The 15,639-nt window shown below is 45.5% G+C and overlaps 2 protein-coding genes and 1 non-coding gene across 5 annotated transcripts; 2 read left to right on the forward strand and 1 right to left on the reverse strand.

The window, feature by feature from the left end:
- The first annotated feature begins 858 nt into the window (after positions 1 to 858).
- LOC135624354 (serine/threonine-protein kinase BSK5-like) lies at positions 859 to 6,980 on the forward strand. 3 transcript variants are annotated; one of them, XM_065127864.1, is made up of 11 exons: positions 859 to 1,348; positions 1,439 to 1,656; positions 1,741 to 1,876; positions 2,355 to 2,488; positions 2,591 to 2,696; positions 3,310 to 3,395; positions 3,764 to 3,952; positions 4,670 to 4,834; positions 5,674 to 5,787; positions 6,403 to 6,610; positions 6,728 to 6,980. In XM_065127864.1, the coding sequence occupies exons 1-11, from the start codon at positions 1,267 to 1,269 to the stop codon at positions 6,796 to 6,798; spliced, it is 1,509 nt and encodes a 502-aa protein (XP_064983936.1). In that variant the 5' UTR covers positions 859 to 1,266; the 3' UTR covers positions 6,799 to 6,980. The 3 variants fall into 3 exon arrangements, with proteins under 3 accessions (XP_064983936.1, XP_064983938.1, XP_064983937.1); XM_065127866.1 differs by lacking the exon at positions 4,670 to 4,834; XM_065127865.1 differs by having other exon boundaries at positions 860 to 1,348; positions 6,403 to 6,980.
- A 591-nt stretch (positions 6,981 to 7,571) lies between these two features.
- On the reverse strand, positions 7,572 to 9,484 carry LOC103999644 (fructose-1,6-bisphosphatase, chloroplastic). Its single transcript, XM_009421447.3, has 4 exons — positions 8,777 to 9,484; positions 8,474 to 8,698; positions 7,895 to 8,401; positions 7,572 to 7,817 (listed from the first exon to the last, which is right to left on the reverse strand). Exons 1-4 carry the CDS (start codon positions 9,467 to 9,469, stop codon positions 7,746 to 7,748), a joined length of 1,497 nt encoding a protein of 498 aa, XP_009419722.2. The 5' UTR covers positions 9,470 to 9,484; the 3' UTR covers positions 7,572 to 7,745.
- A 116-nt stretch (positions 9,485 to 9,600) lies between these two features.
- LOC135626071 (U1 spliceosomal RNA) lies at positions 9,601 to 9,761 on the forward strand. The gene has a single exon (XR_010492241.1). It is a non-coding gene; the product is annotated as a U1 spliceosomal RNA (small nuclear RNA).
- The last annotated feature ends 5,878 nt before the right edge of the window (positions 9,762 to 15,639 follow it).

Genomic DNA, 15,639 nt, shown 5'->3' on the forward strand with positions numbered 1-15,639 from the left:
CCCGACCTCATGTCCAAGGTTCGGTGAGCTACCATTCAGTTTTGGTCATCACCACCGAAGCTCCACGAGGCGGGGGAGAGGAGACTTGGCTTGGCCACATCCACCGCCTCTAGCATACGATGGAGCAGTTCTCTTTCTGGAGCTTTTGATGGCAAAGCATGTCGTCCGGCATCACGGTGTCGACGTCCGCGTGCCGTCCATTTCCGTTGCTCTTTCTCTCTTCGTGCACCTGGGTCAGATGTCTTGGAATACTCCCATGAAGTTTTCCTGGGTCAAGCCGCAGTTGTCTCCTTTCTCTCTCCTGCACCACACTAAAGCAAGAAGATAGGCTCCTCCGTCTCTCTCCCACCGTAAACCAGGTGGACACAATGGTCCCTCTTTAATGGGCTTTAGGAGTGAAAGGTTGCCCCATTTCCAGGCTGTGAGGTGGCAGAGAGCTATAATATATCCACTAGTGGACTGGATGATGATGATCATCACTGTTTCTTGCCTCCCGTTAATGTCTTCTCCCTAATCGTAGCTTCGCCAATCATCACAAAAAGGTTGGTGGAGCGAAGGCCACAGCAAAAGCATGGACGCATTAAGACCCTGACATCGATCGGCATTTCCTCCACTGGGCAGCCACACGATCGAGACTGGCAGCATGCGCATCGAATGATACGTATAATACATATGGAACCACAGGATGTTTCCTGTGACTGTCCATTATGGAGCTCACGAGGAATTTGCATCCGCACACTGTTAGAAATGGCTTATCGTGTTCCTCGTAGCCTCTCTCTCTCTTTATATTTATATATATATATATATATATTTATTTATATATAGTTTGTATTAGCCGATTTGGGTCAGTGATGCAGTCCGCACACTGCAGCGGGATGCAATCGACGGCCTCGAGACATGGGAGGCAGCGGAAGGGCGGACGCGAAGGCAGGGATCGCGTGCAAAGCGTATATTTAAACAGGGAGCGGTCAGGTCAGCGCTGGGAAGGGCGGCTTTGTCTCAGAGGATACTTTGGAGAGAGAGAGAGAGAGAGAGGAACACGGTGGCCAAAAGTCACCACTGCTGTCTAAAATATACGCACACTATCTTGGCACAGTGGCTTGGATCTGAACAAGTATGCCAGCGAACGCGTCCTGAGATCCACTTCCATCACTGCCACCACCGTCTCTCCTATTCTACTGTTCCCTCTCTGCTTCCTCCTCTCATTCGGAGTACAAGGAACGGCAGGAGGAGGGAGGTGTAGCTGTTTGAGAGATTGGCTCGAGTATGGGAGCTCGATGCTCCAGATTGTCCCTCTGTTGGTGGCCGTCCCATTTCAAGTCCTCTGTGCTCGAACCCGATGAGCTCGGTATTGTGTTTTTGTGTTACTACTGGTGTTGTTGTTTGTTGTTCGGTGTGCTCGTGTGATGATTTTCGGGTCGGTGTTGAGGGCGTGCAGAGAACGGGGGAGACGACAGCGACGGCGGCGGCTTCACGGAGTACAGCTTGGATGAGCTGCGGGCCGCCACGGACGGATTCGCCCCCGACTACATCGTCTCCGAGCACGGGCAGAAGGCCCCCAATGTGGTCTACCAGGGCCGCCTCCTCCCCGGCGACCGCGCCGTCGCCATCAAGCGCTTCAACAAGTTCGCCTGGCCCGACGCCCGACAATTCCTCGTCCGTCCTGGCCGCCCCTTGTCTTGATTTCTCTTCCTCCTCTTGCTGATGATCTCTGATCTGGAACTGGTCGTGGTGTCGCAGGAGGAGGCGAGGGCGGTGGGGCAGCTCCGGAGCGACCGGCTGGCCAATCTCATCGGGTGCTGCTGCGAGGGCGACGAGAGGCTGCTGGTGGCCGAGTTCATGCCCCACGAGACCCTGGCCAAGCACCTGTTCCACTGTATGTAAATAAGCAGCACTGAGACCTCCCTTTGGTTAATTTATGATATCATTCAGGGAAAAATGCATCTGATTTCACTGCCATTGATGTTTCTTTCTTCAATCATCATTCCTCTCATTACTTCTATGAATGCCATTTTCTTGATCACAAGAAACCCTCTTGTTTCCCCCTTTCCAAAGTCTGATATCCGTTTTTTCTAATCATCAACTACGTTATAGGATTATGTGATGGTCTGATCCAATTCCATATAATTCTAGCAGTCTTATTTTGGATGACTAGTAGATGTTGTTCCTGAATTTTGCATGACAAAGCATCTACTTTGTGGATACGTAGACAAACTACTTGTGCTATTTCTAGCATTTTAATTAAGCCATCATTCAGCGCCACTCTTAGCATTTTCTCTCTCATAACCATCAATTCAGGGCTTAATTTCCATCATTCATGGCCAAGTCCCTTAATTAAAAGTCCATGTTGACAGGGGATACACGACCTTTGAGTTGGTCGATGAGGATAAGAGTGGCGCTGTATCTTGCCCAGGCATTAGAATATTGCAGCAGCAGAGGGCGTGCACTGTATCATGATCTCAATGCTTACAGAGTTCTCTTTGATGAGGTGATATTATTACCATCTCCAATGTTTCTTTCCGCCACCTTCTTTAGGTTCTTCCACTGTATTCACTTGTTGTTTAACTCACTGAAGATTGGCGTTTGACAGGATGGTAATCCCAGGTTGTCCTGTTTTGGTCTCATGAAGAATAGTAGAGATGGGAAGAGCTACAGTACAAACTTGGCCTTCACACCGCCAGAGTACCTCAGGACAGGTATAAAATTCTTAAAAGAAGTGATTGATTTATATGATTCTGGTTCTTGAAAATGTTTTTTACTTTAGAATAATCAGTGCTTATACTGAACATTCCTGTTTTAGCATCTTGATAACTTGGAGTTGTTTGATTCTGGTTGTTATTTATGTTGTGATTGCATAGTTCCTTGAGGCATCTATCATGCTGATAGATCTTGCATATTTGATTAAGATGAACTTGAAAAGAATCACCGCAACATATCAACAACGAATTGCATATACAATCTTGCTGTCTGTACCAGCCATGCAGTTTGTTCAATGCTTGTACAATGTCAGCATTGGGGCATGATGCATCAAGCCCGTAAACTTTTGGGTTGTGTGATAGCACGACCATGGATGGTCTGTGACGTCCAGTTAAAGACTTAAACGTAAACTTTTGTTTAAGAATAGATGCAGATCATTGTACTTAGTTTCTCAGTGCACCTTGGATTTTTAATGAAAATGCTAGAGTCTAGGCATATCTAATTTCACCTTTTCCTCCTTGTAGCTATTGAACATGATAGGCCATGCAATAGGCATTAAAAAGAAGGATTTTATTTTCTTAAGTTACTACTATTCTTGGAATTCTTTGGCAGGGAGAGTGACACCAGAAAGTGTAGTGTACAGCTTTGGGACACTTCTGCTCGACCTTCTTAGTGGAAAGCATATTCCTCCAAGCCATGTAGGTTCTTTCCATCTTATGCTTCTCAGTAATTCAGACCAGATACAATGACCATATTATTCTTATACGCTTTACCGACTGAACCTTTGAAGCTTCAAAAACTTGGTCAATTTACTCTTCGAAGAAAAGGTCTTTATTTTATCATGATTTTAGTTCTTTTTTATTTTATCGGATTTAACTCCCTGGAAATTCTTTTTGGTCACATGTTGATGACTTTAGTATAGTTTGTGGCTTCTTCAAGCGGCAATGGAGGATTCATTGTGTTTCCTTGGTTCATAGCTTGCTTTCTACTGTACAATACTGTGATGATGCAACTGCACTTCTGCTATCCCTTCTTTTAATTGTTAACTTTGAAATTGTTATTCCAGGCACTTGACCTGATTCGTGGCAAGAATTTTCGGACACTGATGGACTCTTGTTTAGAGGGGCATTTCTCAAATTCTGATGGAACTGAGTTGGTTCGATTAGCTTCTCGTTGTTTGCAATACGAACCTCGTGAGAGGCCAAATGTTAAGTCACTGGTGACTTCTCTGGAATCTCTTGAAAAGGATGCAGAGGTAAGGCATCTAAGACACATTATTTCATGAACTAAGGTCATTCTGTTGTTGCATAGGCTGATTGTGAAAAAGGCAATTTTTTAAATTGACTGGGAAAGGTCAATGCATATAGGATACCATCTTATATGGAGGCATTCACTTGTTCGTTTAATATTTTAGAAGAACCTTGGTGCTTCCTTTTTCAAAATCTGTCCAAATAATCTTTCAATATTAGATCATGTTATTAATGATCCTAAATTTGTGCTTAATGTGGCTTTTATTGTTTAAAAAATTATCATATGCAACTTCCAACAAAATTTTCATTTTTGACATTGATAACAAAAGTCTGCTTTGGCACCAGAAATATGAACTATCACTTGCGTAAACTGTACTAAATTATTATCAAATATGGGTAGAAGTAGATTCTATTTCCTGCATTGCTGCTGCACTCAGGCACAAAATGTTCAGCCCAAATTCCTGATGAGTGGCGCTTATGTGGTGTCCAAGTCGAACCTGTCTCATGCATGTAGACTTTGCACAACAAAAAATTCATATAATTTATTGTCTAATATGATCCATCAAGTGCCACTTCCGATACATAGGCATCATGTGGGATGCCACATGGTCCATATATCAGGGTTCAGTTTGACACTACCTCTGTATTGCATATCATTTTAGTAGTTTATTTATTTTACTTCCAAAATTCCTGGCCTAAATATAAGAAACTCAATATCACAGGTGCCATCATATACACTGATGGGCATTCTGAGTGGTCCCGTGACTTCCAAGCAAACGCTTAAATTATCACCATTTGGCGAAGCTTGTGCAAGGTTGGACTTAATAGCTATATATGAGATACTGGAGAAAGTTGGGTACAAGGATGATGAGGGAATAGCCAACGATGTAAGCAAACAGTTCTCGTTCGCCTTTCTCTTTTATTAAGGATCCTTTTGCTGCTGATGGAGAACATGCTAATCATTTTGGAGCTCAAATATGTATCATGCTGCTACCTTTCTCATCTCTTCAACTTGTATCTAATAAATCTTAATGATGAGTTGTCTATGTTATCATCATTGTAGATACAGTTGAGATAAAATATTATGTCCATGCATGTAAATGTCTGCTTGCTTTTTAAGTTAGGGTAAGAAGTTTAGAATTGCTCAACTAATGCACATTGCAAAGTATAAGTTTTTATTCCTTTTATTGAAATTCATTAGAAGTCATATTATATATGAACTTTAACTAATTGAAATTCTATAAACTGGTTATGATGTTCCTGTCATAAACTTATCTTACTTATGCCACTTTTTGGATCAATATGCTGCTCTAGAAACAACTTGCTAATGATGATATCTTTGCAGATATAATCTTTTGTAATTGAAACTGGGAAACTTTTTGAGACAATGATTGATTAGCAATTGATAACTTGATCTCATCTCTCAACAAAGTTGGTGTTTACTAAAGTTCTCAAATTATATTACTGAAAGTCTAAAAGGTTTTTACTAGCCAATCAAAACTTTTGCACGTTTTGTATGAGAAGTGTACTTTTTGGTGTTGCACATTTGTTGCTTGCAGATCTCTTTGAAGTTGGACTTGTGTAATGGTGCTAGTTATCATTTGGTATACATGCAATGTGTGATTGGCCTTTCGTATGATGTGTCTTTTTGCATTTGAACTTCTCAGTTGCCACTTATTTTCTGTTAATCTTTTCTGATACATGGGCTTACTTTTTTCTTTTGCAGTTGTCTTTCCAAGTCTGGACCAGCCAAATTCAGGAGACTCTGAACACTAAGAAGCATGGGGACAATGCTTTTCGAGCTAAAGATTTTGGAACTGCAATTGATTGCTACACCCAGGTCCTAGTTATTGAGCCAAGATGTGACTGCTAGTTAATTTTTTTTTCTTTTGTTAATTGGCTTTGTTTAAGTGAACAATTATTATGTTGTCAGCAAGACTGGTTAAAAAAATATTGATCATGATTTTATGGTAAAAATGACTACTAGATCAACAAATACTGTTATGGCTCATTGATAAAATATGATTCCTTCGTGGTCATTATACTCCAATATCCGATACATATCTGTGCTTGTTATAATGGTTTTGTCAGTAAACTATTCAACTTTGTAGATCTACTTGAAGGTTTGGAGCCGGTAGGAGTTTCAGTTAAAGAGCCGGCTAGCAATAATGAGAATAGGTTTAAATTGATAGTAAGTGTATGATGTTGAAGGTTCAGTTCATATCTGGGGAATGAAGAGCAGTCAAACTCTGATAGGATATAATCAAATGATGGTACAGGGTGGTGTTTTCCCAAGTATCTATGTCTTGATGTCTTTCTCCTCTCGAATTTTCCATGGATGATTAATATTTTATGCTATTTTGGTAGGAAATTTTTGTGATTTTGTATATATATTTTTTCATTTTGATAATACGGACTTTTGCTGAAAATGCTCTATTGTTTTGTGGTCTTGCAGTTTATGGACGGTGGGTCAATGATTTCTCCAACTGTCTTGGCACGACGGTGTGTATCATACCTCATGAATAATATGCTGCAAGAAGCTCTTGGAGATGCTATGCAGGCACAGGTAGTCTCACCAGAGTGGCCTACTGCTTACTACCTTCAAGCCGTCGCCCTTCTCAGTCTTGGAATGGATAGTGATGCCGAAGAAATGATTAAAAATGGTACTAAGCTAGAATCCAAGAGGAAAAGCAGAAACTAATATACATAAATTTCATATGATTTCTTTTTATCGTATTCTGTACCTATTTCCTTTTTTTTTTTTTTTTTTTTACAATCAGGTTTGCTTTTCTACCTTTCGCCCGTTAACGATAGAGTCTTCAAGGGTGGAAGGAGTTTGATTCCTTTGTAGTATGTCATGTCTGCAAGAACCAAGTTATATTTGACAAAAGGTGTTGGAAGGGCATTACAATGGAAACAACTTCCATTTGACCACAAGGAAAAAAAGAAGCAGACTGTAACAAAAGTTCATATCTAAGATTTGTAACTCTGAATCACAAATATAAATTCTGCCAAAAGTGTGTTTCTTCACTACATTTGCATGTTGTATTACTCTTGAAATGATGTCAGTTCTAAGACAGTACCTGAGATATTGCAACTTGAAACTGCAGGTGCGCTACACTTCATTCACAGTCTGGTGTTTTCTTGTGGTTATCTTGCAGCCCATGATACACATATCCATATTGCTTCTTTTTACCTCCTGCAAATGCTAACAGTTGACATAGAGATATAGTAGCTATCATAATACAGTTTTGGTTCCTTGCACCATCAAATCAACATTAATCTGTCTGCAGCATTCTTCATCAATCGATTTCATCTTCTTTTTTGGTTTCGTTGCTGTTCTGAATCGATCATTTCAAATCAGCTCCAGCAACATCGGCCGCCACCAATCGTCTCTCGCGAGTGCAATCTAAGTTCTGCAGTAGTCACCTCAACATCGTGCTGCTCGGGTGGACCTCTCTCTTTGCTTTTCTGTGGAAGGAGATGGATTCTTTGTTTCTGTTCTTGTCAGATGCTGCCCGGATTAGCTAGCCAATCCTTCTTGGATTCGAATCCTATGTAGGAGGAGTGCTTGAGCCAGATTTAGAGATACAAGACCAAATTGTAATTAGAGATTCGAGGACAAAAACAAGAAATTGAAGCTGTATATCCATCCAACAATTTGTGCTTCACAGTGCAACTTCCAACAATGGTAGGTGTTACAGGTTCTCCTTTCTCAGAACAAATTCCTTCGGACCAACAACGACAACAACAACAACAACAACAATGGCGGATGATTCTTGTTTGAGTTCGCAGTCATCACGCCAAGAACTTCTCCAACTTCTCCACTTCTTCGACGCTCCCAATGAACAGAGGAACTCTTTGATGGATCTGCCACATGATAGCATAGAGCATCAGCAGAGCATGATGATGATGATGATGGACGTGCAGCATTCGTGTGTACTTACTTCTTGAGGTTCGATGTCGAGGATCCTCTGGTGGCCATCGGAACCCTTGCCGCCGGCCTGCTCGACGATGAAGCTCATGGGTGCGCACTCGTACAGCAGCCGTAGCTTCCCGTTCTTGCTCTTCTTGTCCCGGGGGTACCCGTATATGCCCCCGTAGAGCAGCGTGCGGTGGAAGTCGCCCACCAAGCTCCCGATGTAGCGCGCGGAGTAGGGCTTCCCGTTGGGCCCGGGATCCTTGAGGGAGTCCATGTACGCCCGCAACTTGTCGTCCCACAGCAGGTAGTTGCCCTCGTTGAAGGCGTAGATCTTCCCCGCCGGCGGGATCTTCACATCCTCCTGCGTCAGCACGAACTCCCCGTACATGGGGTCGAGCGTGAACACGTACACGCCCTTGCCCACCGTCAGCACGAAGATGACGGAGCTGGAGTACATGCAGTAGCCGGCGGCCAGAAGGTTGTTCCCCGGCTGGCACACGTTCACCACGCACTTCTGCTCCACTTGGCCCAGCTGCCATTGCCAAGTACAAGGGTTAGAACGGTGTCGAGTGAGATGAGCGGGGGAATCAATCGGTGGTCATACTGTCTCGTCGTCGCCGATGTCGGCGAAGCACTCGTCGTTGGGGCTGTAGATTCCGAAGATGGAACCGGTAGAGACGGCGGCGTCGATGTTGGACGACCCGTCGAGCGGATCGAAGACGACGATGTAGTTGCCGGAGTAGCTCTCTTCCACGGCCACGGGTACGTCTTCTTCCTCTGACGCTATGATGCCCGTTCGGCCACTCGACCTCAGGCAATTGGAGAACACCTGTTACATGCATGGTCCGTAAGTGGTCTCACCGTCGGAGCAAAGAAGCCACGGTTGAATAGGTGATGATGGACTGACCTCGTTGGAGACGACGTCGAGCTTCTTCTGGTCCTCGCCCTGGACATTGACGGCGCCCTGGACTCCGGTCAGGTTGGAGATGCCGGCTCGCTGCACCAGGGAGGCGATCTGCTTGCAGGCCATGGAGATGCTGGAGAGCACAATGGTAAGCTCGGCGTCGATGCCCCCAGCTTGCTCTTGCTTCAGCAACCAGGTGGTCAGCGTTTGGAGCTCGAAGCTACTCTTCCTCTTGGTCTCGACCTCGGAAGCCGCGGTGCCGACGGCGGCGCACGCAGCGCTCGACCTATTGCCGCCGTCGCCCGCGGCTCTTTTGGCTGCGAAAAGGACACTGCGGTGGCGGCCAGGTAAGCTTGCATTGCTGAAGGGTGAGAGGCGGGGAAAGGAACGGGTGGTTGACGAACTGGAGAGGATAAGCTTAGAGGCGGCCGGGATTAATGTGGCCGACGCCATGTCAGTGGCTCTCCAGTGTTCCTCCCTGCTGCTTTGCTTCTTCCTCTTCTTCTTCTTCTTCTTCTTCTTCTTCTTCGGATTGGTTGGCCATTGATAGGGTTTGCGTGACCGCAGAAGTGTGGATAGGATAGTTGCAGGATGTGAGGACGGTAATACTCGGATCGTCAGCCCGTCCTTTGTGGCTCTCAACTCTCCGTCCGAGAGATTTGGACTGTATCGAGAAATGACAAGTATGCATTCCATCACAAAAGAAAAAAGCCGTAATAACTCACTGCCCCTACGTAAACAGGGAGGATCAGTCCCACATCGATTGGAACACGAAGAGGAGAGAGGTGAGTGGCGCTTAAAAGAGAGTCTTCGGCCCCCTTTACTCCATACTTACCTGGACGGGGTTGATGGGCGATCAAGAAGGCTCATAGCCTGGGCCCACGACCTCCATTGCACGTGGGAGGGGCGCTGGTCTACCATCTCCCCAAGCGGGAGAGTGGACGTCGAAATTTGTGGCAGCGGAGGTACGCGTTCGCGCGACCCCCACCCAAAGAAATTTCAAATTTTAAGTTGCTCGTAAATTGTTTTAAGCTTAATATTATATATAATAACGTCAAAGCGGAAAAGCTTAAAACCAGTCTCACAGCACGGTTTTTCGGCACTCCTTTTCTCCCTGACTTCTCTTCTTGACGCTTAACAAGGATCACTGATCCCAAGTTTCTTTCCATAGCTACCGGTAAATGAATTGACGAGGCTTTCGTCCCACATCGAGTAGATTCGGGGAGAGGGAAGGCTCTATGGGGTACTCATTCGCGCGGGCCCCCAATTGTTTTAAGCTGAGTTTCAGTCGTCTTGGGATGATCACGAACACTCCATCGTTCACATACAAGCCATTGCATGAGTATCGAATTCTTTGAGTTAGCAATTCTCCTTACCTCCATGAGCTTTGCATAACTCTTTCGGTTGCTGTGTAACTCATTCTACCTTGCATGGTCCCATCCTTTACTAAGCACCTCGCTTGTCTTGAGTACTATCAAGTATAGTTGTCAACGTCGAGCCATAGCTTGAACTCAGCCTTCCCAACCTTTGTGCGCTTCGCATTCTTCCAAGCTTGCTTGTTTTCGTGGTGCCTCTTGCACGAAGGGTTGGCCATTCCTCTGAATGCCAATCTCATATGCCCGCTCCTCCGAGTGACTCTTTTTCCCTATATCTCCATGCTCGTTTTCCCCTAAACGGTCACGTGTGTGCTGACTGCCCTCAACGCAGCCCAGCTAGGTCCCCCACATTTGCATGTCAAGTGTTTCTACGAGTGCTTGTCCCACTTTGATACCATCTATCATGAACATAGCTGATTTTGCCTAAGTCGTGCGACACTCTTGTGTGTCCGTCCGCAAAGGCCAGCCTCCCTGAAACCTCTCATGGTCTCTTAGGACCTATAAAAGAGAAAATGAGTTAGAGAAAGTGCGTCACTCGGGATTCATAAGCAAACATTTCCGAAAACACTTCATAGACATTGCAATTTACAAACAGACTTTACAAGCTCTAAACGGTTGCATAACAAAGGGTCAAAATGATCCATTACAGCCCAAATATCTCTTACAAGTATCAACATGATATAACCTTTATTTACAAGCCTAAGAAGGCCACCAAACCTAACTAATATGGGGCTGTTAAGCCTTCAACCGTTTCTCTACATGTAGTGCAAATCATGAACAAACAGAAAGACACGGATATACATAAGTATTACATTAAACATCATGTTTAGAACTTTGTCCATGACAGCGTCCCAGGGGTCCAGTCGAGAAACAAATCAATGTCATTACTGATGGATCGACGACTGGCGACAATAGCTCGACGGCAAGGAAGGCCTACGCCTGCAGCATAGTGGAAAAACACCCTAGACCCGAGTTCGAGACCAAAATCACCTTTGGAACCGAGGAGGTCAAATGCTCCCACCATGACAACACTTTGGTGATCGCCATCCGGATCGTCGACACCCGGGTAAAGAGAGTGATGGTCAACACCGGGAGCTCTGCCGACGTGCTGTACCTTGACGCTTTCAAGAAACTCGGCCTAACTAATGAGGACCTCACTCCCATGGCGTTGGCGCTCACCGGATTCACGAGAGATTCCATCTCCCCGCTCGGAACCACCAACCTCCCCATTACCATCGGGGAAGAACCGAGAGCCAAGACGACAATGACTACCTTCATGGTAGTCGACCTGCCCTCGACCTACAACGTCATCCTCGGTCGCTCGACACTCAACAAACTGAAAGCAGTGGTTTCCACTTACCACCGGGCCATCAAATTTTTGACTTTAGCAGGGGTCGGGGAATCCCGAAGCGATCCAAGAGAATCAAGGCGGTGCTACCTTACAGCGGTCACTCTTCCGGAGAAGTCATAACCTCATCAAGCCTCGGATCCCTGTGAGGAAGCTAGGACACCTATGCACCTAGAGCTCCCTGAATAACTCGCTAAGGTACACTTGAAGAGGGACCGACTCGACATGACCATGAAAGTTGAGACGACACTCCTAGAAGCAAACCAGCTCCAGCTCATCGACTTCCTGAAGAGAAATGCTGATGTGTTCGCATGGTCCTCAAAAGACATGCTAGGGATCGACCCGGGAGTGACCCAGCACCACCTGAACATCCACCCCGAGGCTCGGCCGGTGAAGTAGAAGCCAAGGAAGTTCACTCCCGATCGATAGAAGGCAATCAGTAATGAGGTAGATCACCTTAGAGAGGCTGGATTCATAACCAAGGTGAAATACCCCCGGTGGTTGTCAAATGTAGTCCTTGTTAAGAAACACAATGGGAGCATACCCCAAAGATTGCTATACACTCTCGAAAGTAGATTAGCTGGTGGATGCCATAGCAGGGTACGAACTTCTAACGTTCATGGACGCGTTCTCGGGATATAACTAGATCCAAATGGCACCGCAAGACTAGGAGCACACCGCCTTCAATACCGATATGAGAGTATATTGCTATAAAGTAATACCCTTCGATCTGAAGAACGCTAGGGCAACATATCAAAGAATGGTCAATGAGTTGTTCAAACAACAACTCGGGAGAAAAATGGAGGTGTACATCGACGATATGATCGTAAAAAGCAAGTCGGCAAGCACAAACCTAGCCAATCTAGTGGAGACTTTCAGGACCCTCAAGCGATTCAATATTCACCTAAATCCATCAAAGTGTGTCTTCGGGGTCCGTTCGGGAAAATTCCTTGGGTTCGTCATCCACTAGAGAGGAATAGATGCAAATCCAGAGAAGGTTCGGGCCATAATAGAGATGCAGCCTCCATGCTCTATTAAGGAAGTACAACGCCTCGCCAGGAGGCTGGCAGCACTCAGTAGGTTTGTATCATGATCAGGAGACAAGTACCTCCCCTTCTTTCAAGCACTCCGACAAACCGACACCTTCACATGGAACCAAGAATGCGAGGGGGCCTTCCAAACACTCAAGGCGCATCTCGCTCTACTACCCCGACTTGCATCACCAGAGCCGAGCGAAGTCCTCGGTCTCTACCTGACGACCTCGGAATGGGTGGTCAGCTCGGTGTTAACCCGAGAGGTGTCATCGGCATAGTAACCTGTCCATTATGTCAGCCACGTTCTCATCAGACCCAAGGTACGATACCCCCCGATCGAGAGACTGATCCTTGCACTGATAAAGACGGCTCGAAAGTTGTGACCGTACTTCTAAGTGTTGAATCTCGTATTTTGATGATGAAACTACTTGATATATGTTTATGATTTAATCTGCGTCTTGAGTGACGCAGGATGCTTCGATCAGGATGAGACAATTAAAGCAGGAAAATCATGTTGTGCCGAAGGAACATGTCAGAAGATTGGACGTCGGGCCGGTGGATCGGTCGACGTATCGACAGAAGGCTTCGGGCCGTGGACTCGGGCATCGGGCCAAGAAGAGCGGGTATTGTGCCAAGGATATCGGAGTTGCGGAGTCAACTGGCCGATTGGGCAATAGGCTGCAGGAGAGGACGATGCGCCGAAGAATCGGACGAAGCGTCGAGGGACCAATGACATGTCGGACAACTTGGTTAATTTCCTAGGATTAATTGTCTCGATCGAAGTTTTGTTTTAAATGTGCAGGATTAACTATGATGAAAGTTAGACAAGCAGCAGGAGTTGCGCTGGAGTCAAGTTCATGATCACGTTGGGAGTTCGAGAGTTCGACGGAAGTTCGGACGGTCGTCGGAGGTTCTGCGGGAACAGATCCGAGAAGTCCAGAAGCTTGCCAAGCGAAGCTTGTCGGAACTCGCCAAGTGGATCGTCGCAAGTCCAGGAGTTTGCCGGAAGTCCGCAGGAGGATCACCGAGGGTTCATCGGATGATCGACGGAAGTTCGCCGGAAAATCACCGGAAGAAGTGATTGACGCATCGGAGCAAAGCTGCAGAAATTGTCTTAGATTTAATCGTAGTTAGCACGTTGATTAAGTTGGAAAATGAGAGGTGATCCCATTAGCTTAATCTTGGGGCAATTGGGCCCCTAAAAAGATTGAAATTGGGCCGAATGGAGCTAACCATTCGGACCCTGATTGCACCAGGAGGTGCAACCGCCTAGGCCAGGAGGTGGCATCGCCTGGGCTAAGTCTCCCAGCGAGACTGGGCGGTGCAACCACCCCAGCCAGGAGGTGCAACCGCCTGAGCTTAGTCTTCGAGCTAGACTGGGCGGTGCAACCTCCCTGACAGAGAGGTAGCACCGCCTGAGCTCGGTCTTCGAGCTTTGGTAGAGAGGTGCAACCGCCTCAGTCAGGAGGTGGCACCGCCTGGGGCTCAGTCTCCGAGCTAGACTCAGGCGGTGCAACCGCCCCTGACAGAGAGGTGCAACCGCCTGGGCTCAGTCTCCGAGCTCTGCCAGGCGGTGCAACCTCTCCAGTCAGGAGGTGCAACCGCCTGATCCCGGAATTCCGGGATTTGATGGTTTTGAGCTCCAAATTTGAACTGGGTTGGGGCCTATAAATACCCCACCCATTCAGCACAGAAAGAGTAAGAGACAAACACCAAAATCTTGATCTTTTCTGTGATTCTTAGAGCTCAAAATTGTGGTTAAGGCCTAAAGTTCTCCTCCCTCTGTTCTTCAAGTCTTGAGTTGTAAAGAGAGGAGAGAAAGGTTCTGTAAGGGTTGTCTCCTGAGCCCGTCAAAAGGAGTGAAACTGTAAAAGGGCAGTTGGCCTTCGCCTATTGAAGGAAGGCCTCTAGTTGACATCAGTGACCTCGTCGGTGGAGGAAGCCAAAAGTGGAGTAGGTCAAGACTGACCGAACCACTCTAAATCTCTGGTTTGCTTTTACTTTGAGCACTTTATCATTACTGCAAACCTCCTACATAGCTACTGCCCTCTGCGCTTTTACAAATAAGCTTCTAAGTTCAGATCTTTCCGAATCTGCGTTTAGACGTAAATCGACATTTTACGTACGATCATTACATTGCAGTTTACGTTTACGTGTTGATTCCATTCATAACTGCAAACTGCTTTCTGCGCATTCATAAAACGCTTTTCAAAGTTCAGAATCTGCGTTTAGACGTAAAACTATGTTTAGACGCAAAACTGCGTTTAGACGTAAAACTGCGTTTAGACGTCAAACTACGTTTAGACGTAAAACTACGTTTAGACGTAAAACTGCGTTTAGACGTAAATTGCGTTTAGACGTAAAACTGCGTTTAGACATAAAACTGCGTTTAGACGTAAATGGAGTTTAGACGTAAATTGAGTTTAGACGCAAACTGAGTTTAGACGCAAATAGCGTTTAGACGCAAACTGCGTTTAGACGTAAACTGCGCTTAATCTTAAGTTATCTTAGAATCGGCTTTTACATTGAAGTCGCTTTTATTGAACGAACGCAGCTTTCGTTTTTAATCGCTTAAAGATTTCCGCTGCACTAATTCACCCCCCCCCTCTTAGTGCTCTCGATCCTAACAATTGGTATCAGAGCGGGGTATTTCTCATTTCGGATTTACACCCGAGAGAAATGACTCTTCAAGAGGGCTTTTCGGTCTTTCGTCCACCGTTCTTTAACGGATTGGACTACACTTATTGGAAAACTCGAATGAGAGTTTTCTTGATTTCTCTAAATCTGGATTTATGGAATATCGTTGAAAACGGTTTTCAACTTCCCTCTAAACCGATGAACGAATGGTCGGATTTAGAGAAGAAGTATTTTTCTTTAAACGCAAAGGCTATGAATGCCTTATTTTGCGCTTTGGACAAAAATGAGTTCAATCGGGTTTCTTTGTGCGAAACGGCTTTTGACATTTGGTGAACACTTGAAATCACGCATGAGGGAACTAGTAGAATCAAAGACTCGAAAGTTAATTTTTTATTGCATGATTTTGAGCTTTTTCGAATGCAACCAAGCGAGACTATAGGCGACATGTACACCCGTTTCACGGATGTCGTC

This window comes from Musa acuminata, chromosome BXJ2-10 (genome assembly GCF_036884655.1).
Source record: "Musa acuminata AAA Group cultivar baxijiao chromosome BXJ2-10, Cavendish_Baxijiao_AAA, whole genome shotgun sequence".
NCBI lineage: Eukaryota > Viridiplantae > Streptophyta > Magnoliopsida > Zingiberales > Musaceae > Musa > Musa acuminata.

What these genes read in the sequence shown, in the direction of transcription:
- LOC135624354 (XM_065127864.1), top strand. Translation starts at nt 1,267, where the DNA reads ATGGGAGCTCGATGCTCCAGATTGTCCCTCTGTTGGTGGCCGTCCCAT. An exon ending in ATGAGGGAATAGCCAACGAT is followed by an intron (nt 4,835 to 5,673) that starts GTAAGCAAACAG and finishes TTTCTTTTGCAG; the next exon opens with TTGTCTTTCCAAGTCTGGAC. An exon ending in CAATTGATTGCTACACCCAG is followed by an intron (nt 5,788 to 6,402) that starts GTCCTAGTTATT and finishes GTGGTCTTGCAG; the next exon opens with TTTATGGACGGTGGGTCAAT.
- LOC103999644 (XM_009421447.3), bottom strand. Translation starts at nt 9,469, where the DNA reads ATGGAATGCATACTTGTCATTTCTCGATACAGTCCAAATCTCTCGGAC. An exon ending in TCGACGTCGTCTCCAACGAG is followed by an intron (nt 8,699 to 8,776) that starts GTCAGTCCATCA and finishes TGCATGTAACAG; the next exon opens with GTGTTCTCCAATTGCCTGAG. An exon ending in ACATCGGCGACGACGAGACA is followed by an intron (nt 8,402 to 8,473) that starts GTATGACCACCG and finishes TGGCAATGGCAG; the next exon opens with CTGGGCCAAGTGGAGCAGAA.